The sequence below is a fragment of the Belonocnema kinseyi genome, chromosome 8, assembly GCF_010883055.1.
Source record: "Belonocnema kinseyi isolate 2016_QV_RU_SX_M_011 chromosome 8, B_treatae_v1, whole genome shotgun sequence".
NCBI classification, from domain to species: domain Eukaryota; kingdom Metazoa; phylum Arthropoda; class Insecta; order Hymenoptera; family Cynipidae; genus Belonocnema; species Belonocnema kinseyi.
The window spans coordinates 94,973,033-94,997,173 of record NC_046664.1 but is presented as its reverse complement, the minus strand read 5'-3'; the positions used below and the strand labels follow the sequence as shown (position 1 = coordinate 94,997,173).

Genomic DNA, 24,141 nt, shown 5'->3' with positions numbered 1-24,141 from the left:
AGCTATATACTTTTAAAATAACGTTCATGAAATTGAATATCATACCTCATTGTTTTGCTTTTTACGATGTTTTCAATGACCCATCAGAATAAAGTTTTGAATCGCATAAAATTATAAGAAGATTAAGTTGTGAAAATGAAAGGAACCCATGATATGAAACAGGAATGAATGATAGTGCGTGAAATGTGCATGGTACGTCAGATTGTAAAAAAAGGTAAGCTTGGGTATTAAAAGTGATGTCTTCTTGAGGTTGGTGTTGCTCCTGAGTGCCAATTTGACACTGGTTTTGAATGTCAGTGTAGGCGGGCAAGAGTAATTAAAAGTTAAGAAGGTAATTGACTGCACTCGTGTTTGGCCCACACAGCAATGTATATCTTGTCCACACCCCGTGAAATGTTACACATGATGATCAGTTAATAAATTTATCACTGGCCTCCTCTGGTGAAACGAAGCATGAGTGTTTTCGGCGTACGTATAGTTACGATTTCGTCTCAAGCGAAACGACAACGGCTTTTTCAGACCCTTGAAATAAATCTTTCATCTCCAACGAGAGCTATAAATTTATCAAGCTCCGCGGCTAAAGACGAAAATCAAATTTAATGACGTGTTCGGAAATAAGATGTATGGTTTTGAGGAAGTGCATTGTAATTCCGCATTATTTGGAAAAATAGATCATTGTCAGTGCATTCCTTCAAGGCATATATCGGGAAGTATTTTGCTGGGCAAAAGCCAACACTAATTTCCAACTCTGTTGAGTGTAAAAATGATAAAATTGCAATACATGCTCGCAGTCACATACAACAATTCCTAATATATGGTCATTGGAATATTTCTCTTATAATATGTCTCGGGAGGGTAAATGTGAAGTTTGGTGACAAAACTCAGACCCGCGTTTGCAATTTGATGCGGCGCCATACATACGAACACACCCTCAACTTTGTGTGTGGGTGTGTGTGTGTGTGTGTGTGCCGCGGCGTTTCTCAGTTGTCCCGATACCTTTACGACCTCTTCGGGAGCCCAAAGAATATGTGTGCAAAATTTGGTGCCGACTGGTCAAAAATTGCGCCCCCCCTCCTCTCCTATCGGACCACAATATTCTTGCGCCCTGTCTAGGAGCCCGAAGAATATGTGTACAAAAGTTGGTGCCGATTGGTAAAAAAAATTATCAATTTGCATGAGCATTATACGTCCAAAGCCACTTGATTTTGTATTTTAAATTATCTTTTTTTTAAATAAGAAATTGTAAGATAAGCGATTGTTCTTTTTGTCGCTAGTACTGAATTTGATTCAAAATCATTTTTGGTGCTGTTTCGTTTTTTTATAACGCATAAGTGCATTCGTATATAAGATTCTCAGTTTTGGAAATTTGTTTAGGTTGTATAAAAGAACTTTGTTTGTGCAATAGATTATATATGGACGTCCATAAATCACGTGATCGGCTTTTGGATTATTTTATAACCACTCGGCTCGCTCCACTAAAGTTATCGATTTAAAGAAGCTTCATTCCCTCCAAAGTGCTTGACCCCCGAGTAAAAATGCTTCGACTTGAGTTCGACTTGGTTATGCCTTGAGTTCGTCTGCAAGACATCGATGTCTGGCTGCGTCTCAAAACTGAGTCGAGACATAGGCCTTCGTCTTACTTGTATGGCCACGATAGGTAAAACGGCGTTTACTTGTCTCAAATCAAGCCTTGTCTTGGCTAAGACGGCGTTTACTTGTGTCAAGTATACCTGCCTTAATACAAATATTTTTCGGCTAATAAATGAGATTAAAATTGGTGAATGAAAAATGTTTAATCATTAAATTAGTTATTTTTAATTAAAAAATTCAGAATCTGTGGGTCTGAACGAGTATAGCCCTTGAAAAGTTTCTTCAAAAACATAAAAATTATAACTTTCTAGAAGGATCTCCTAAATTGTTCGAAATACGTAAAAATAAACCACATTTTCGGTATCATCATCAAGCAAGTATAATACAAATATCTCAAAACTGAGACATGCTCAAGACGACCTTTTCGACTTCAGCATGTCTTGATTGGGGGCAATTCAAGTCGAATTCAAGTCGAAGCATTTTTACTCGGGCCGTTATATTTTTGCTGCTCCCACCTTTATTTCCTCAGGTTTTCGTGATTTATAGACGTCTCCCAGTCCCCGAGACGTCACCTAGTCCCCGAAAAAGATTTAGGAAAATTTTCACATGAATAACATATATTTCTTGTCTTGAAAAATGATTTTTTAAAGGAATTGATATTTTTTTAGAGGAATGCGATTCACAGTATTTTATTTTAAAGCAAACGAAAAACTGTTTTCCTCCATAATTGTTTATAAATATCTTCTGTTAGAGAAATGCTAACAAATTTCGATTTTTTCTGAAATTTTTAGCTTTCCTTTGACTTTCTAATCATTAACTAAGAGTAAATAGACATCAGCAAGAATCATTAGAAAAATAATGCCCCATTCTTTACGAGATAAAGTATTTTTAATGATCTTTTGATAATTTTAAATAATCTTTCGCTAATGTTTAAAAAATATTAATTTAAACAGAAAATCTATCTTACAGTACAGATAAAAATAAAGGATGCAAGAATTAGGAGTAGGTAGGAGAGGTGGGTCTATAAATAACATGCAAATTTTTTTCTGAATTAAAACTTGAAATTACAGAGCCTAAAATAAAATTTATTCAATACACTATTTTTGCCATCGCCCCCTCTCCTATCCATTCCCTGAAAAAGACTAATTGTCATCGATGATAATATACATATATAAATAAATTAAAAACGTCTCAATGAAATGAGTATTTGCTATAAAGTTTAGGGTGAAATAGGAGGTAAATGGATAATCATTCAATAAACCACAAACAAATAATAATTAGCACCAAGAACTCGAAAAATCCAATTTTTCACTTATGTGGGTTCTTGGGACCCTATAGAACAGATTTATGGGGGTGAAATTAAAAATCTCACTTTTGATTCGAATTTCATGGCTAATTTTGAAGATAAATGTTAAGGGTCAATTTAATACACCTTATATTAAAGATTCTAAAACAAATGTACAAAAGCGTACTTTTTCCTGAGGCAAAATATGTGTTAAATATCATTGCTCTTGCGGAACCTCGATATATAATTATTTTAGTAACTGTAGACCCTACAAAAATGTGTATTTTACCAATAACAATTTTCGACATACTATATAAGATATTAGATATTATAACCATAATAGTAATAGTTTCTTCTTCCGTAACTACTTTCGTGTTTAAAATTCTTAGTTTTTGACAAAAACAAAAACTTATAACCATTAAAATGTAAGAACGTAACCAATCCATTAGATCTTGTATTTTATTACAGTCATTTTTATATTCTTTTACGTTCTTTTTCCCTAAATAATCTATTTTAAGTCGGAACATTTATTATTATTTTAACTTTCTAATGAACAGCAAATCAATTTTTGAAATTATAAGTATCTTGGCTAGAAGCTGTCAAAGTTAAAACATTTAACATTAAGAGCTCTTAAAGTTTTTATAGTGCAAATTTAAGAAACAAATTATTACAAGTATTGAATCATTACTAAGCCAATTTCAAGTAAAATTAGAAATTTGGCATAGATTATAAAAGCTTCTCATTTCCTAATTAGAAGTATAAATTAAAAAACTAAATTTTCAAATTGAAATCGACGTCCAATCAGAAAAAGTTTATCATTCATAAACTGATAATTATATTTCTTTCGAAAAATAAAATATAATTTAAAGTTGAATAGCATCCTTTCTCCAAGCTAGACTAAATAAATTCTTTATCATCCTCTTTCATCACCTCAATCTTGTTAATTATGAGAATGAATGGTACAAAAGATGGAAAAAAAATGTATCGAACGTCGAAGAAGTTAGACATACCTGCTACGGAAGGAGTTAATAAGACGAAGTAACGATGAGTAGATATTTCTCTATGTTAGATTCCATGTATAGTATATATAATATCACTATCAGCTCTCTCAAACAACTTGTCTTCTCGTCTATTACATTAAAATCAGCGCGCCTGTTGAAAAAATAATCTATGTGATAAATTTCTGTATTTAATAATTAGAAAGTTTCCCTCATGCCTATGAGAGGATATTTTAAATATATAAAGAACATAAAAGAATAAAATTAATTATCAATCAAATATTTGAATTATCTATTTTTAATAAGAAGTATTATCGTAAACCGGAGCTAGTCCACGCATGTATATGAAAGTAGCGCACTCTAGATTCTGAATTTCAGAATACGATATTTGCTTAATCAGGTAAAACATGTAGAGGCTTACAGATTAAAACAGTACAACCTCAGTTCAAAAACCTAAAAGAAGTACTATCGCACATATGCGCTGCTTAGCTCCCTGTTACGGTACTACGAAAATATAATGATTTTTATGAATTGACAAAAAAAAAATGATAAACCAAATCAAACCAAAGACTCTACTAAAATAATTATACAATTTTTCAGAAATTGGATGTTTTTCAGCTTTATATAGTAGTGACAATTTCCAAATTCTGAAAAAAGTATATTATTCCATAACTGAATGTTTCAAATAACATCCTTTAAATTTAATCCTAGGAAAAGAAAATTATATAGAAGTTGAGATGTTTTCAAAATTAGATTAATTTTATCTTATAGAATTATATAATTGTATAAATGCTGTACAAATTATAACTAATCTGCCTAATTACCTACACAGTATAAAGCTGTTTTCTTGAATCTAAGAAATTCCAATAAGAACAATAAAACCGAGAAACAATCGTACTAGATATTTGAATTACAAAAAAATTGTAGGAGTTGCACAAACTCTATAGGATTCCAAAGAGGAATTTCAGTAAAGCTGACAGTTCGAATCGAATGCCAATCATTGAACAAAGCAGAGCAAGTCGTGAGAATTGAAATCGTTGTTATGGGTTTCGTATAAAACTGTATATATATATGGTCATTACTCACAAGTGTATCATTCTATGGATAGTTATTATTGACCAATTCACTTATAGTCGATCTTTTACTGATCAATTACTAAGGCTCGAGAACAACAATTACGTGCACTAGGAAATTATACTACTTGTGGATGTGTCGTTTACTAGAGAAGGCTAAAGCGACATGAGCAGCTATTATCATATAGACTTTGAGCTAAAACATTTTTCTCTTAGATTAAATAACTAGAGTAAACTTACGTAAGTTTCAAGAATGGGAAACATTGTTATTCCTTCCACTTAAAGAGCAGTAATGTTGCTAAATTACTATGTGGGTGAAGTTTCATTTTTATGAAAATATAAACGCTGATTTTAAAGTCACTGTTTAGATAGTGGAATGCGAAAAAAGGGAAAATTATTCTTGCAGAGTTATTTAATTTTTAATTAGGGACTAAATGAATTGTTTTATTTTAAAATTATCGGGCATTAAGTGTTAGGAAAAGTTTAGTTTGTTTAAATAATTAAATACACTTACAACAATATTTATAGCAAGGAAGTATCGAAACTTCATTTCATTTAAAGTTTAGTGCTGTTCCAATTTCAATCTTTCGAATTTGCATAAATCTAAAAATCCATAATTTTGTACTAGAAAACTTTACAAATTCTAGTTTTTCCCATCAGAAAAATTTCAAAACTTAAAAGATTATAATTGAAAAAATGGTTAAAACAAGACTCAAATTTGTATTCAAATATCTAAAAAATTGAATGTTATGAAATAAACTTAAACTAAAGGCCTTTTTAAAATTAAGAACCAACTTAAAAAGAGCTGTCTATTTCTAAAATAAAAATATTTTATGTATCTCTAAGCTTGCAAAATAAAAATTTCGCATCTTCTGAATTTCCTCGAATGAAATAAAAAATTCCTTTCATATTCTGGCGGTTAAAATTGCACTTCCTAATGTTCCGGAACTTTCCATTAAAATACTAAGATAAATGCCTATTTATAAAATGAATTTATTTTCGTTGTCAAAGTTAATTTCAAATTCTAGAAATGTGCAAAACATAAGGAAAGGTTATATCAAAGAAATGAGTCTCTGTCTGAAAGCATTACAAATACAATATTAGGTTTGAGCCATGCTATTTAGATTATACGAAGCATAGAGATCTTTCAATGAGATTTCATCGTCCCTCCTTGCCGAGGAAACGCCGTAATTATGAATCCTTGGGAATTTCTTATCCACAATAATTACACCTGATATATTAAATATCTACAAATGTGGAAGTTGTCAAGTCTAAAAATAAGTTTTCTTGATACACTGACCCTACCAGGGAAGTGATTCAGCGTATAATGACAATCTTTATATCATTTTTTTCCTAGACAAATTAAAATTTTTAATTGGTTGCAATAATTTTAAGTGCTTAGGTATACTATGGAAAATTATTATTTACTTTCATAATATAATTATGATTTGCAATTTATAAAAATAATGAATACAAGCAAGCATAAATCGGGTCAGAAAATTATTTATTTGACTAAATGCCATACTTCACCAAGTTTTGAATGATTCGTATTTGATGATGGATGCAATATTCAATTATGGCAAGATTTGGAGGACCTCTTTCACAAAATACGACTTTCATCTGTACGAAGCAGCTGTAGGTATACCTACCACAGAGAAAGGAAACGGTATTATATCACTTCTCGATATTTATCTGTGACGAAAAAAGTTACTTTTTTAGATAAAACTGATTTTTAGGAATTGGAAGTAACGCAGTGATTAGATTTCAATATATATATATATATGAATTTATGTCCGAAAGATCATGTGCGGATCAGATATTAAGCTTGAGACAAATCATAGAAAAAATTTTGAGGCTAAACAAAAAAGTTAAACAAACTGAATACTAAAATGAAGAATATGGGCCTTGAAATTAGCATTAATAAAATAAAAATTATGGTGTTAAAAGGAAAGGGCGAGAAAAAAGTATGCAACATTGCCCTAAACGATGAGAGGATAAAATAAGTTGATAAGTACGTGTACCTTGGAAGTATCTTTACTAATTACGGATAAAATGAGTTGGATAGGCGTATAAACAAGGGTAAAAAGGTTATCGGCAAGGTAAAATTCATTTCCAGAAGTAAAAATATATCAAATAAAGCTAAAATTGCGATATATAATTCTATACTTGAACCCACTGGTTTGTACGTTAGCGAGACCTGGACGTACCGAGAAAAGGATAAGAGCAAAATTAACGCGGTTGGCGAGCAATAACTGCGCAATGTTTGCTGTAAAATTCTAATGGACAAAGTCAGTAGTTAGAGAATTCTCGAAGAATGTGGTGTAAAGGAGACACTGTTTGACAAGTATGAGAGAAATTTGTTGGGATGGTTTTGGAATGTTCAGAGAATAAAAAATGTACGACTGACAGAACAAGTAGATTTTGGAAAAGTAAATAGTTAAGTGCCCAGAGGACGGCCGAGCAAAAAATTGTGAAAATGTATAAATGAGACTCGAAGTCGAAGCCTTCGGGCTTAGAAACACAAGAGTTTGCATGAGGAAATGAATATACGTATAGGAAGCTAAAGAATTACACCAGAATAAAAAAGTTTCGGTTTTGAGAATAACTAAACAATAATAATTTTAAATTTTTTTCACAAAAATCGAATTCTCACGATCTGAACTTAAAAATCGGGAAAAATGTTTTTTCTTGTTTTTAATGTTTCCAAAATGATAAGTGCTAATTTGATGTGCCTTAAAAATTGCGCAATGTAAAAAATACTAATTTCCACATTTGGGGTAAATTTGCCAAGTGCCCCGCTAAAACTGGGTTGTCGCCTGTATTATTAAAACGCCGCTAGATTATAGTGCTACTTTAAATCTTTAAATTCCGTAGAGGGTACGCAACTAGTATAACGGGTTGTCAAAATATAGGGGTCCGAATGTTCGACGATTCACCTTCGCCGCTAACTTTCAATCGTACATAACTCCTGACACTATTATCCAATTTTTCCTTTTTATGAGGGTTTTGGAAAGGTCTTTTAACGAGATTTACAATAAGAATAATCATCGTACAATGAAAAATGATTTCACCTTCAATTTTAATTTTAAACACATTTTTGAGTTTGTTTTCAAATGCGGTATTTATTTATTTTTTTAAGTAAGCTAGAAGAAAGCTTGATTTTTTATCATGAAAAGTATCCCAAACCGAAAATGGGGTGATAAGTATTGGTTGAATTGTAGAGGGGCATAAGAGCGCGGGTGCCCTGCACTAATTAGGCGCGGCGCGGTAGTGTCTCAGTGGTTCTAAAACTTGATAAAAAGAATTTTTATGTAATATTTTTCATCTCCAAAAAAATCATATCGCTACTGCTGAAAACCTTAAAGCTCGATTGCGATTCGGCAAAGACTGTGCTGGGCACACAAAATGCCTATTCATTTTTTAAGTATCACTGTAAAAGGCAATAGGCTCACACCAAAAGGCTCACACCAATCATTCACTACAATCGTTTATTATTTTAATATTAATTATCCTATTCCCACAATAAAATCGGTTTGAAAACTTAATTTAGAACATGTAATGGAAATTATTGGCTAAGTTTTAGAAGATCATAATAGCGCGGGTGCCGCGCTCAAACTAGCCACAGAACTTCCAGGCGTGCTGTTGTGTTCCAGTGGTTCTAATACTTGATCAAAATGATTTTCTTGTTCACGTGTAACCAGTTTTTCTTCACTTTTAGTTTTTGCATGAGGAGAATGATTTGGATATCTACAAAAACAAATTTTCAAAACGATTTCATTGTGGGAAAACTATGGTTTATAATAAAATAATGGACGATTATGGTGGATGATTCTCTACGCCTGTTACATGTCCAGATGCTTTTTCGTGAACCCACTTGCCTCTTATATTTTGGGATGTTTTTGGCGTGAACCTCCTTTACTCTAAACATTTGGGGTGCTTTTTTAACGTGCGTCTACTTGCTTTTTACATTTCGGGGTGCTTTTTAATGCGAGTCCCGATGTCTCTTGAGTTTTGAAGTGTTGTTTGGTGTGAGTCCCCTTGCCTCTCACAACGGTACTCAAACAAATGATTTATTTATTGAATTTAACGTTTATGTTCCTCTTGTCTTCGCGATTTCTTTGGGATGTTTCTAAACGGCAAATTGACATGCTGTGAAAATGACGAATACTTCTTTAAAATCTGATTCAATTTTAGAGAGTGTACAAAAGAATAGTATTTTTGTGTGTGCGGCACAGTCTTTGCAGAATCAAAACCAAGTTTTAAGGTTTTGACCAGTAGCGAGATGATTTTCTGTAGAAATTAGAAATATTACAGAAAAATCATTTTCATCAAGTATTAGAACCACTGAGACTCTACAGCACAACTGTTAGCAACTCAAAAATGTTTTGTAAAATAAAAAACCAAGGTAAAATAATTTATCATTGTACGATGAGCATTCTTACTGTAAATCTCATTAAAAGATGAATCGAAATAAAAGATGAATCGTAAAAAATTCCTGCCTCTGTATCTTGACAACGCGTTATCCTAGGTGTACCCCCTTTTCAGAATTTAAAGAGGTCCACAAGCAGTACAATTTTGCGGAGATTCATTGAGATAGTTGACAACAAAATTGCAGACGGGGACGCTTGGCCAATTTTACTCCATTTATAGAAATACGTTAGCTTTAATTTAAAAAAAACCTGTAATTATTTAAATATTAGATGATTTTAATATTGAAATGTCATATTTTGAGCTTTCAAATGATCAATTTACACAAAATATAGAAACATCTTTTCTTTAGTGATTTTTTGCAATAAGTTCAACCTTCTAGTTTTTCATACTATTTGGAAATAGTCTTAATTAGATATTCTTTTCTTTTTATGTTTATAAAGAAATTAGTGCATCCAAATTATAAGCGATCCAACTTATAAAATCTTTGTGAAACATTTTATTATAATAATGAAACATACAACTCTATGAAGTTTCTACGAATATATCGATCTTATTTTCTGATTTGGGGCTCAATTTGTAAGATAAAATCTTAAGTACACATCATCAAGTCAAGTAATTACTTGAATTTCTCGATAAAAAGATGCACTCATATCTTAATGAATAAAAAGGTCCTTCTCTTGATCTTAATAACATCGAATTAAGTAAAAAAGCAGGGAAAGTTTTTAATTTAGATTTCTCAGTCGATTCTGGCAATACCGAAATATCAGTGGGATGTTTCTTTTAAGATCCTTTCTTGTTTCTTTCTTTTCCAAGAAATAACAAGCCGGAAAAACGAGAGATTTCACTAAAACAAACAACATACAGTACACAAAATACAGAAAGGAGGTTCAAGGAAGAAACTGCTCGATTGAATTTATTTGGAAAAGGAAACTAAGCAATACAGGCCTTGGTTTTCAGATCAAATTAGATTTAATCTATTTAAATTTGATATAATGACTCTGAAGTGAAGAACTTTAATATTCAAATTTCAACTATTATTTTGTATTTTCTGAACTGCTAATCTGATAACGGGACTAAGTAATTTGCTCTAAAATGGAAGCAGTTAAAAAATAGGCAGACGAGTGCGTGGAATTGAAAACATTTTATTGTGTGACTCTTGATGACAGTTTCGAAATAACTTCGAAGATGGTGGCACCTGTTGAACCTCGAGTCCTCATTTACGTCATTGGTCATAACACGAGATCGGTTTCTGTTACGTATAGCAAAGCTGTGTTACTGAAAGTAGCAGAAATCCACTCCCAAGATCTAACGGCGGTTTGGTTATTATTTTCTGATAGTAGATTCCCGACACCTTCACACTTTCTTGAACGATCCAGGGACTTTCTTTATGTTCTGGTTGCGAGAAAGGAAACTATTTCTTCTCATCAAAATACAAATAAATCTTGGAAGATTTGTATATATTTTACGAAGTTCATTAGAAATAGTATTTATTTAAATCAGTTATTTTTTAGAAATTAATTACTTATAAATTTAGAATCACATGATAAACAGCAAAGCAGAAGTAACAAGTGGAATTTCAAAATAAATAACAAATTTTTCTTCTTAAAATCCAATTTATTTGATTTTAAAATTATCGAAACTTATAATTTATGACAGTAATCAAACCAATTTCAATTTGATAAAACTTTAAATTAAACAACATCATTTATGGTTTAGTAAAGGGTCAAATTTGAGTTGAGTACATTCTAAATTTGAAAATGAACAGTCCGTAATTATTTTTATTAATGTAGAATTCTTTCAACAACGCAAATGATTTTTATTTCGAAATATAACTTCTAATAATTAATTTTTATAAATCTCTCAATTTTAATTGTTTAAATTACCCAAATTCTGATAAGGTAAATCACATGATGTTTCGAGAATCGATTTTTTAGGGAACCCACAAATTAGATACCTTCTGAAATGACTAAATTGGAAAAAAATTCAATTACTTGGCTTAGGAACTGCTAAACAGTTTGGAATAATTCCCATTTGAGAATGATTGAAATAAAATTGTTTTAAACTGATTATCTCAAAGTTTCAAATAAAACTGATCAAATTTAGGTTTATTTTTCATTAGAAAATTATACATTCCTAATTCTTCTTCTTGAAAACTTTCATCAAATGTAAATGCTTACAAATTCCCAATATATAATCGTATAAATAATCGTCCCGATTGTTTCCAAAAAGGTAATTAAAATTTTAAATCCTGCAAAAGACACTACACAAAATAGATAAAAAGCCCTTTTGAAATAATAGCATGTTTTTTACTTTCAAAATGTTCCAACTTGTCTTTTTTGCACACCTGAAATTTGAAAAGTTGCGATTTTAAATTTCAAAATGTAAACATAAAAAAATCTAATTTAATAATTCTTTTGAAAGCTTACTATTCAGAAAAGTCTCGACTGTAATAGTCTAAATATTCGTTAATTATCAAGCTTCCATTGTTTTAATTCAAATTTTTTAAAATTTTGTAATTTCGTCTTTAAAATGTTCAATTTTAACTTTTGCAATCTGTCGACGTATTATTAGATTTGGAAATGCCTTCTTATGTGAGTATATATTTTTTGAACTTCCAGTTTCAAGTATTTACAAATATTTGAAAACATAATTCTTCCAAAAATGGAAATTTTCCGTCTGTTTCCAAGTTCAATGCTTTTTAATTTGCTAAAATGTCCAATTCTGCAATTTGCCGAATTAGAACCTGTACTAGTTCCAAGCCTTTCTGACCATATTTCATAGACTTTTTTATTTTTAAACCTCTTTTTCATTATTTAAGTGAGTGAGCTTAAAAAAACTATCTATATAATTATTTAATTTTATATTAAAAAGTAATTTTTAAAGCAATAAGAATATATGTCTTTAGAAAATAGTTTTTGAATATTAAAAAATGAACATTATTTTAGATGCAAACTTCTAAAAAAACTCGGCTCAAAACTTGTGAACTTAATTAATTAATTAATATTAAGTGGTTTGAGAATTGAGGCAGCTTGAACGCTAATCAATGCACTCCAACTAGTAGGGTGGCCCCCATATTATTATAACCGAGCCAATAACTGCTTAAGTTCACTCATCAAATGAAAAGCCTCGACAAATTCCATGTTTTGAATAGAAAACATAATTTTTTTATTTCTTACTGTATTTAAACGATAGTATACTTATTGAAAGGTCACCCAAGCATACAAATTTATACTTGCTCTAAAAGTTTCTTTTGCATCACAGTTGAATGACCCGAAAGGAGTATGGACACAGATCAATAGAAATGAAGTTATTAAAATTTTTTACTTTTCTTTAAAAAATCGCAAGGAATATTTATTTAAAATAAAAATTTTGTGCTTAAATTTTAAGATCTTATTGCAACACATATTTTTGACCTTAACACTTTTTTCCTAGAGTTAATATTTTTCAAGAAATTTAGAATTAAGGTGCGCCGCTTTTCCCCATATACGCCGCTTAGCCCTTGTTTACTGTAATCCAGACCATTCCAAATTGAAACGGAAGCGACTGTTCAGTTCCAATTTTCTGAACGGATGCAAGGAAGGTTTTCCTACGAACCAGTCAATTCGAGATGACAAACCCAGATACACAATATCCATGGCGATAAATCTTGTGAGATCTGAGTGGCAAGTAATGTTGTTAGGGACAAGGGAAGTAAAAGTTGTCCAAGTAACGATCATACACGAATGCACATTTTTGCAAGTTTCGAAATTATGTATTTTATATTACATTGCCAGTTTTAAATTAAAATACGATGTTTTTCCATTCATTCTGTCACTGTTTATTCCTAAAGCCCTGTAATTTATCGTGCGTTTACTATTCTAAGTTATACACTTTACAAATTACCACTTTTGAAAAAAATCTGTCTGGCACTGAAACTCATTACACTACAAGCATTATTGAAATTTTTAAGAAAAATAAAAATTTTCTACAAACCTTTATACATTTTATGGTTTAATTTGAACTTACGAGCTTCGAGTAAAATTAGTTTGCAGGTGAAATAGATTTATAAACTTGAAAGCATTCAACATCACTGAGAGAAATATTTTTATTGGGACGCCAAAATTATTTGATTGCTATAGATATTTTTTCGTGCCAAATAAAACCGAGATTTTTTTGGTGACATATCATTTTTTTAGATCAATAGAGGGTTTTTTTTAAAGGAACCAATATTTTCCTTGGATAAAAGAAAAGTGTTGCTACGCCCATAGCAACCAAGTCGATTTATTATTAAAAAAAATTGTTTCCAGTCCAGAGATTTTAATAATAAATACACTTTCTTCTTTTCGATAATTAGTTATGAAGATAAAAATCAAGATTTTCTTAATTTAACAATAAAAAATTTCTTACCGGAAAAACGTAGACAGAAGGTAATTGCTCCTTTGCGTGCACTAAAGACTAGAGCAAACTTCAGATAATCCAGGAAGAAAATAATAAAGAAATCATTAACGCTTCCTCATATCTGACATTTTCAGAGAATTAATCTCGGAGGGCTTTTTATCAAGCCTTTCATCTACTAGAAAGAAAGTCTCTGTGTTCACAAATATATTTTGCATTAACACTATATAATATATTTAAAATAAATAGACATGTAAGATCGAGACGCATAAAAATTACTCAGTATGATGATACGGTTGGTGGACTTGAATAATCGGCGACCCCTGCGGAGGTTTTGCTACCGTGATTAAGCATTTTTCTCACACTAACACTTCCGGTATTCTAGAAAGCTTGGATTAATTTACATTTATAATTCAATTGGATACTATAATGATAGCATAGGCTGCTATTAAGTTTGGGCTTACATTTACTCAATTCATTAACAATCAGATTAGGTATTTTCACTTTTTTTTTATTTCATGTTTTGTGAACAAATTAAAATGCTTTTAATTTGGAATTTTTCAAGCATCCACAATTCAATGTTACCAATATTGCAAAAGGTTTCATCTTTCAGTGATTTTGGTTAAAAATCACCAAATCTTGACTATTTTTAGTTTTAGTTTCAATTTCACTTTCAGAAATTTCCCAAAAGTACTTGAAACAATTATGACTAGTATTTATTGTGCGCGTCCATTTGAAAATTGTTATAATCGTAAAGCCCTTTTATCTGTGAAGAAGGAAAAGGAAAAAGAATCGAGCCAATTAATTTGATAACCTCTTTCGCCAGTGCTTGGAATAATTTGAAACGGAATGGATCGATCGAAGATAATTTGTTATACAAGGATCTTGTATTCTTAGTCCTTATCTCGAGCAGTGGTGATTGACCAGGAAACGAAGATCGATCGGCAATCGAACCGAATTGGTCGGCAGATCAAAAGTATCCTAATTACGAGTGCTTTTACCTTGATCGCCTTCTCAGCCCTCAGCCTCCAGATCAAAAAAACAATTTAAAATTGAAGACTAGAGAGTCACAGCCACCTGGCTAAGTGTAACTGGAGCTTGTCAAACGACATGCATGAAAAATGGAAGACAAGAGAAATAATTTCTGATTGTGGTCGGTCGCGGTAGTGATTTCGAGTTCCGAAATAGATTTTCCGCTTTGAGGAGCGGTACTGGACACGAGTAAAAGTAAAGCGTTGTTCAATGGTCACGGAAAAACTGGATCAATAAACAGGAATTTATATAGGCAATCCAACGAGTGCCAGAACGGCCATAAGTTATGGGACACTGAGAGTCCTGTCTACAATTCCGGTTAATTGCACCATTCGTCTTGTTTTTCTCTCCACTGTAACTACACAAAAGTTCTGGAGGAATTGCACGAAGAAAACAAGTAATGTCACAGATTTACGTGTAGAGATGCTTCTAAACAGACACTGTTTGCTACGAAAAAATTTCTGTGTTCGATCACCATATGTATGCCTACTCAGTAAACTCTGACTTATCAACAGTGCTATAGCTCATTTTAATCATCCATTTAATATCAAAATATTACTGAATAAAAGCATTTTCTCTTCTTCTAGCTTTTAATATAAATATATTTTTTTAACAATATAAAGAAGCTAGGGTAAAAGCACAAATTTTTTGAACTTTCACACAATTATTGACATGCCAAAAACAGAAGTTAATTTATTTAATTTTGAATAAATGTTTGATCGCATACTATAAGCGATACATGTATTATATGTGAAAATTACAATAGAATTAAATTAATTGAGGCTGAAGTTAGTGAAAAAATGTAAAAAAGCTCAGACATCAAATCCCAAATACATAGTTTTCTCTAGCATATCCGCTGCCATCAGCCATCTGAAAACTGGGGTTCAGGAATCTGCGCGTACGTGGTCGCGTGTTTGGTACGAGCAACGAAATTCTTTGTTACAAGTAACAAACGATACTTAAAACAACAATTTTGTTGAAACAAATTTTTTTTTGTTTCTTGTTAAACCGAAAACATTTTTGTTAATCATAAACAAACTTTTATAATATGAGCAAACACAGGTTAAAAAAATTATTTTCGTTTACCGTCACTTTGTTTCTCAATAATACATTCTCAAACCATAATCAGATAGAAACCGGGATGCGAAAATTGGTTTATACTAGTACAGGATGAACAAAAGACCAAAAGCCTTAAGATTTTTGGTGGGAAGAGTAGTAGTCAATCAGTAATCAGTACGCTTTGTAAAAAAATACTGAGATCAATGGAAAAAGTCTGCATTTAAAAAAAAAATAAAAAGGGTACCAATGACGGGTGCAAAAGGGGAAAAGAAGTCAGAGGTTTTGATGGTAGAAGAGAAAAAGAAGAGGGTAGAGGAGGACATGACGACAGTAAGGGTAACTAACGATGAGTAATTCGTGATGAGAGTTAGGAGGGTTAAATGTGAGTAAGGGGAGAGGTAGATGACGATTGGGTAGGATATAAGAGGATGAAAAAAGTTTGGAGGGGAAATGGAATATGGGTGGGGGCTAATATAGACAAATTAGATTTCATTCCCCGAGATTTACATGTTGACGTCATCCTGGAAAATAAATATTCCCAGAAAACTATTCCCTGTATATATTCCCTGAAAGCGTACTTGAAATCCAGGGCGGTGCACATTAGTCGCGGAATTAACACCACGAACCTACATAAAGTATTGTATGCTAATAATGCTGCGTCTTCGATTTGACGCCTCGAATTAAATGTACCACACATGTTCGTCATGTGCCAGTGAAAACAACGAAAGTATGCATGTACCGTATGTACGGTAAAATTGCCTTCTCTTTATACATTATGACGGACGACACTTATTCGGGCGGTGTACTTTGACTTTCCCTATATTGCCCTCCGCCCTTTCTCCATAATCGGCTTCTTCAAGACGGTGATTACCATGCCATGATTTTTAGTACGAGACTTGCATCCGATCATTCCTCTCACCTTCTCTTCTTTTGAACTTCCTCGAAAAATTTCCATATTTTTCATATGGGTCATTCTGAAGGTTTTTTTTAAACTCGACTGCGCGATCATGTGAGTGATTTGATTACCGATTCATTTCCTGACTAAATGCTTGAAAAACCCTTAAAATAAAGTACTCGATTTCACAAATTAGGAATAAACGAGTAATTTTGCTTTTCATTTGCTTTTTCCTTCAATTTTTCTTTTCTTTCCAAATTTGCATAAAACAGGAAATTCGTAATAAACTTTTAAGTTTAATGGCTGAATTTATTCCACGCAGAGAGTGGTTTCAGACAAAATATTTACCATACACCCATGTCAGAAATGAAAAAAGAACATCTTAAAAGTTCTCTGTGAATTCTATAAATTTCACCAAACTTAATAGAGCTGCCAATTGCTAATTTTGAAATTTAGCAATCTCCCTTTTCCATATGGTTATAAGATATACTATACAAAATAAAAATATTATGGAAATAATTTGAGTGAATCTTTTATTTTTCTCGGACATAAATATTTAAAAGAGTAAGAAAGCTATACTTTTCACAAAATTGTTTACACAAACATAATTATTTGGGTGTAAGATTACGTGAAGTAAGTTGCATAACAAAAACTTTTGGTGCAAAAGGATTCCTGTTTGGACAAATCAAAATCCTCTTAAACTTAAATTTAAAAGAAAATTCCAGTTACGTTAATGAACATCCTTTTGTCACAAGAGGAAATTTCTCTGAGTGCGGTTTTCATGGTTCATTCTGGAAAATATTGCTTCTTATATACATGAAAATATTCAACAAAGAAATTACGTATATCGCAAAAATAGAACTTCTTTTGTATACAGCATTTGTTGGTAAAACAATTATTTTCCCAAAAAATCAATTAAAAATAAAAATGACGCTTATTTTTCATGATTTTGGTGAAAGACTAAACTACACCTTAAAAAGTATGCATTTCAGACAAAAATATTGTAAACAAAACACTTTTTTGTGAAACATTTTTTCATGTAGTCAATAGTTGAAGTACTATACTAATCACCAATGAAATAAAAGTTCCTTACAGTTTTTCCAAATTATTAAAAAAGGTGTTTATTTTTTATAATTTTCAGTGAAGAACGTTCAGAAAACAATTTCTTTAATTTTCTTGCAAGCAATTAATAAATGCATATCTTTGATGATTCTCTGACGATTGATGTTTCTTTAATATAAGGTAGATGCACTGGTAATCGTCCCTGCTTTAGTAATCGTCAGATGGCCCAGTATTTTTCGTATTTCAAGATTCGCTCTTGCCGCGTGTGATAAAACTCGTGATTTTAGGTGGGTAAATATTTTTTAATCAAATTAGTATATTTTTCTCATGTTAGTACTTGGTTATGTGCTTGACGATCACTAACGCATTTGTGTAATTTTGATTTTAATCGTGACTAAAAATAGACTTTAATCAAATAATATGTTAAAAAGTTTTTATTACAATTTTAAGCATTTTTAACTTCCAATTTAACTTCCACAGTGTAAATTTGCCCATTATTTACTTGCAAAAAGCTGTTGGATTCATTTATTTTATTCTTTTAAAAATTAAGTTTATCAACAGACACACGTTCTATCGATTACAAGATATATTACAAAATTCTTGTTCAGTGTTGCCTGGAATTGTTTTCGAAATTTTCTGCGCAAAAGATTCAACGAGAAGAAACGAAAATCGAAAATTGTTTAAAATAGAAATTATTTTTTTTTAACTGTTGATTAGACAAAAAATTTGGTGGACAAAATAATAGTGAATTTTTAATATATTTAAGCCTGTCATAAAAGTGCATTATGAAAAACGAACGCCTTCTTTAAGAAATTACAAAAGCTATAAGGAACTTTTCTTCTTCGTAAAAAACTAGTGTCAATATTAAAATATTAAAAATACATGAAAAAACGTTTGAGAGAACAAATATGTAATTTATTGAGATCTATATTTATTGTATGCAGTATTTTTTCTGAAATGCATACTTTTCTTTTTTGGCTGATTTCATAAAAAAATAATATCAACAAAAAATGTTATACGAGTATATACAAATGTTCGTACTTTCACGAAATACAGAGTGTCCTTGCACATTATTTGTATATTAAGGACATGTGACACAGCCAAATACCTATATTACCAAACTTAGTTTATCAGTTCACTAAATATTTTTTCAAGCCTAAGAACTTTTTTTGTAAATAAAATATCGAGTGAAGTTTTGGAAAATGTATTAGAGTACAATAAAGTACGTTGACGTACTTCATTTGGGTAGGAATTTCATTGAAAATTATTTCCGACCAATTTAAAGCTCGGAGTCTTTTTCGCATCTTTTTTCTAAACCTCGTCATATTTTGAACGTTCGAACTTTTTTTATACATAAAAAATCGGCCTTAAACTTCGAGAGTGCACGGTGCGACGCACGCCCGTCGCACTGTACACGCACTTGGCTATCTGCGATTTTCTTAGTTTGCGAGATGCGTGTATGATGAACATCTTTTATAAAATTACGCAAAAAAATAAATAGATTCAGTTATTTAACTTCAAAGTCAATTATCAGTTGCCTCTCTTATACAGGTTTGACATGAAAAGAAAAATCGATGAAAAAATTAAATTGAAAAAATTCACCTTTTGTTCTGATTTGAAAAATCTAACTCTTCACTTTGGCGTTTTGGGCAGGAAAAAAATCTTAATCACCAAATGGAACAAGATTAGGGCGTGAGTCATAAAAAAACCTTGTTCTTTTTTTTGGGTCACTCTCGAGGTCGACCTATTAAAAAGCCAATTAAAATTGCATTATTCTAAAATTTCATGGTCTTGTAACTGGATGGCAACTGGATTATTAGTTATTGTACTTTCACCATGGACGATTGGTTAAGAGATCGCATTGGCATGGTCCAGAATCTAATGCAGCATTCAAGCATTGTTTGAAAGTAGAGGCATTCGCCGCCCATCTGATATCATGGCCATTCTACTCTGGTTCCTTGTGCCTTATCACAACCCAGCAAAATGGGATGAATCGCTTTCATCAAACATTAAATTGGAGATTGGATCAATAAATAAGTAAAAGATTACATCGTTCTTGGTCGTTACTTTTTTCTTTATATACACGAACATTCTTTGATCGTAAATTTCTACACGAATGTGTACTGTATTAAGACACAGCCAATTAAAGCTGCCACGATCAATATGCGAATCTTCCTTGTTTATAGGGTCCTCCAATAAGCATTTATAAAATTCTCTAATGATTGTCGATTGTTTCAGCCACGAATCAAGTTTCCCGTTAACACGTTCTTTATAATGAAACTGACTCTCCTGAAACTTCTTCCGCGCGGGTGAATGATTTTTAAAGAGATAGGGTAAAAAAATCAGTAATTGATCACCTAAGTCTAGGCTCATAATCAAAACTGGATACAAAATTATTGTTAAGTTTTACAAAGAAGAAATCAATAAACTGAAATAAAATAAAATTATTGAATGTGTTGTGAAAAGTAAAGGTGCAAAATCATCAGAAGTAAGCCACACTAGTCTATGAAGAACATTTTTTTAATGTTGTATTTAACAATGAACGTCAAGAAGCTTCATATAAAGGCCTTTAATACTTATTTTCTTATGTTAAATTCTCAGGCGAATTAGAGAATTTGGGCTTACTATTGAAGGGTCTATTTTTTAAATTGGAAGTTCTTCCAAGTTTCTACATTTAGATATTGGAAGCTTTGAGTATTTTGATCGTTTTAAGTAAACAATTTTTAAGCGAATTGTATGTTTAAAAATTTGAAGCTGCTATTGTTGTAAAATGGACGCACTCTCTATAGCTATACGGAATTTTCCGTAACTCTAGTCCCTTTTTCAGCTCTTTCAGGGCCAATCAGGGCTGAAGTTACGGAAAAATTCCGTAACCATAGACAGTGCCTAACATTTATTTATTTAAAAGCACTTAAAATTGAGATACTTTTAAATTGGAAGCATTGGATCTTTTAAAGTAGAATAAATTTTAATATTAAAATAAAAATAATTTAAGGTTTTAGTAATTATAACCTTCCTTATTGTAAGAATGATATTTGAAAAAATTTGAAGATAATTAGGAAACTCAAAAACTGGAAGCCCTCGAGATTTAATTTTTCAAATTGGACGTATCCAATAATTTTGGAAGTGTAGATATTTGAAAAGCATTAGTTTTAATTTTACAAAGTTTAAAAATACTCACATACTTACCTCTGATTTTTATAATTAAAAAATTCAATTAGATTAGTAAACAAATTTTTATTCAAAAATATCTCAAATTTAAATGGTTCCACTTTTGAAAAAAAATAAAAATTGTATTCTTATTTCAAAATTAAAATTTGAACTTGATTCAATTTCAATTCTTCTCAAATATATTTTATATAATTGAACAAATAATTGAACAATGATTGTTTATATTTTTCGGAATCAACGTCGAGAAGTTAAATCGATCTGAACGTTTAAAAGATACGCAAATTAATCGACCAATTCGGTACCTAATTGGTCATCTTGCGAAATTATAACGTTTTGGTCTGATTACTTTATGCGACCAATTATTTCGAGTACACGAGCGGTCATACGAAATTCACTAATTGCAGGATGCTTGCTTTGCATATGTCGTATTTTTTTCAGTGAGAATGTCGTATGTTCACGCGTTTCGAATAATCACGTAAATCGACGGTTTCCGCGCTAATTAATGGATCGATTTAAATACTCGATATTTCAGTTGTGTTTTTGTATTCCAGAACACCATTTAAAATACATCGTTTCTAGATTAAATTTTGATTCCATAATCAAAGCCTCCTGGCTGTTTATATTTTTTTGTATGGATAAAATCGTATTTAGGAAACTTTTACAGTAATTCGCGCCAAATTAAATTCTCTTTAGTGAAAGTAGTTTTATTTTTTAAATAAACTCTAAAGTGTAAACTGATTATGCAAGTAATTACTTAATATACTTGGTTTGAACTTATTATTATGAAGTCAACAACTTCTTTCTGGAAAGAATACTTCAATTTCTTCAAATTCGTTTTTTGGTTTTCTAATTTTTATTTGAATGTATATGATACGCTTCGCTCGTTAATTTAGCGCTATTAAAATATGGCTGGGCCATTATAAAATTTCGCAGGATTTTATTGATAGAATGGCTAATCGAGTAATATCGTGTTTGGGACGTCTGATCAAGTGAGCGGAGAAGTTTAAGGTTAGTAGCTATTTTTGCGAAGTAGGTTTAGGACTCCGAAACTGAAAATCACGTTCATACATGTTTAGCTCTGTGGCTAATGGAAAGTGGCATATCTAATAATTCTAATTGCCAAGAGTCAATACGAATCTTAGAAAGCTGATATGTGTTCGTCATAAAGAATAAATTATGTTAATTAACACCAGGATGAAGACAAAAATACTTTACATACTCTTCAGATTAAAAGATTCGGTGCCTATTTAAAGTGTTGCACTTTTTATTTCCATGTTCTAATTGAAAAATATCAATTTGAATTCAACCTTCAAATTTTCAGTTCTTAACTTTCTCTCAAGGATGTTCTGAAAATTATTAATTTCAGAATCGACTGCCAGTTTTTTTTCAATCGTCATATATAATATAATAATTATGAGAAAATTCTTCCAAATTTATTGGACACGTTCTCACTGAATACTTTGTATTGTTTTTATTTTATTTACATTACCTGCTTCTGGGTGATCCACGAGAAGGAGATGGTAAGATATTTCCAGTGATATTATTGTTGACATTTGCATTTCGGATGCTGCGCTGATCGGCAGAAGTCCTGGGTAACCTGGGACTTCCTGCGAAGGCCAAGCTCAGCAAACAAGCGGTAAGCACCGCTCTTTTCATCGTTGCGAATCTTCAATCCTCTTCAAACAGATGAAAACACTTTTTTATCACGAAGCACTCAAATATCACTACCAATTACAGAACTGTAACTGGTTCCTAAACCAAAAACTGTCTCCTTCTTGTGCAGCCTTTCAGTATAAAGTTTTACAAACTCCAGCTTTTAAGTTTTCCCTTTCACACTGTTAATTTTCCTTTTAGCACGTGTTGATGTTAAATATACTTACGAATACGCCACTTGCTCTAAATCAGAGAAAACACGTCAAGTCACTTGACGACCGGAAAGAATCGAAATTGTTCGAATATTTATCCGAAAGAGGAAGTTCTTCCCTCTAAGCCGCGACGATTACGAAAAAAAGATCGGAACTTTAAGCATTCGAAAATCAGTCTCGAAAACAGTTGAAAAAATTTAAAGAAAATGGAAATGACTAAGAAAATATTAAAGCGTTTAAAAAATTGAATACAATTTAAAGAAATTTCAAATTATTTTTATAAATGAAGAATTTCCGGGTTAATCCCCGTGCCCAAGAACAAACACTCTAGAGAAAAATAATATTTTTGGCAGAGTTCCGATGATTTTTTTTTCTTTTTATCTCTCGGATTGAAAACTTGTTTTCACGGGTTGATGAAAACTGTTGAAAACTCGAAAATATAAAATAGAACCGTTTTTTGTGGCTCGTCAAGCGTGATCCAGCCGCTGAGTCGGCGTTTCGAAAAGTGTCTGCTCGTACTGGCGTTTCTGTGTTTCGCGTGGCCTCTCGTCGGCAGTGTAACGTGGGGTTACCCCCGTTGTAAACTCCGTTTGCAGGTAACCAGAACCGCGGGCACGCGTTCTCAGTCAACCTAAGACTTACTTTCACATAAGACGGTGCCCGCCCTCGACATGGTGGGGCGGCCCAGATCGCGTCGCGATCGGGTCGAGCATCTCATCTAAATTATTTCAAGTATTGAGAGCATTTAAGGGCATTTAATTAGAATTAGGATTCTAGTGCCATTTTAAAATTAATACAATTGACCCAATTGGTTATTTTTCCAAAATAGCATTTTTTTACCAGAAGAACATGTTCATTATGTATTTTGTCATTCTCCGTATCACGGTCCAATACATTTCTATATTAAGCTTAAAAATGTTTATCCTGGGCTATAGAACCCTTAATCGGTTTTTATGAAGTCAAGTCACAATGTATTTTCTTCCCATTGAAGGCATTTTTTGAATCGAAGATTCTCTCAGTATACCTATATATCTAGAAGCGATATCAGAAGATCCTGAAGTTAATAAACCATACTTGGAATGCAGCACCAACACTATAAACTGCCTCTCAAGGCATAAGGTTTATTATAAATAAACCTATGATGAAAGTATCAAATCGAACACAACATGACATAATATTCCCCAACGATACAATTGTTCCTCTCACCATGGATACTTTAACGATCTGAAATAAAATCAGACTCTAGTCTCCAGATCATGAAAGGGGTAGTAAGAAAATCGTGTGGTACTATATAATACTATTGTAT

At 31.7% G+C, this 24,141-nt stretch overlaps 1 protein-coding gene across 3 annotated transcripts in view; it reads right to left on the bottom strand.

Annotated features, from left to right (window-relative positions):
* Window positions 1–23,395, bottom strand: part of LOC117177854 (angiopoietin-2) — a 275,542-nt gene extending 252,147 nt beyond the window's left edge. The window contains exons 1-2 of one of the 3 annotated variants that reach the window (XM_033368873.1): window positions 23,287–23,395; window positions 22,460–22,866 (exon numbers count right to left, since the gene is read on the bottom strand). In XM_033368873.1, the coding sequence (XP_033224764.1) occupies window positions 22,460–22,626 (167 nt within the window). In that variant the 5' untranslated portion in view covers window positions 22,627–22,866; window positions 23,287–23,395. Of the gene's footprint in view, window positions 1–3,885; window positions 4,028–4,959; window positions 5,075–22,459 lie in introns of those variants that run through there. The other 2 variants (XM_033368875.1, XM_033368874.1) reach the window with 2 other exon arrangements.
* Between the last annotated feature and the right edge of the window lie 746 nt (window positions 23,396–24,141).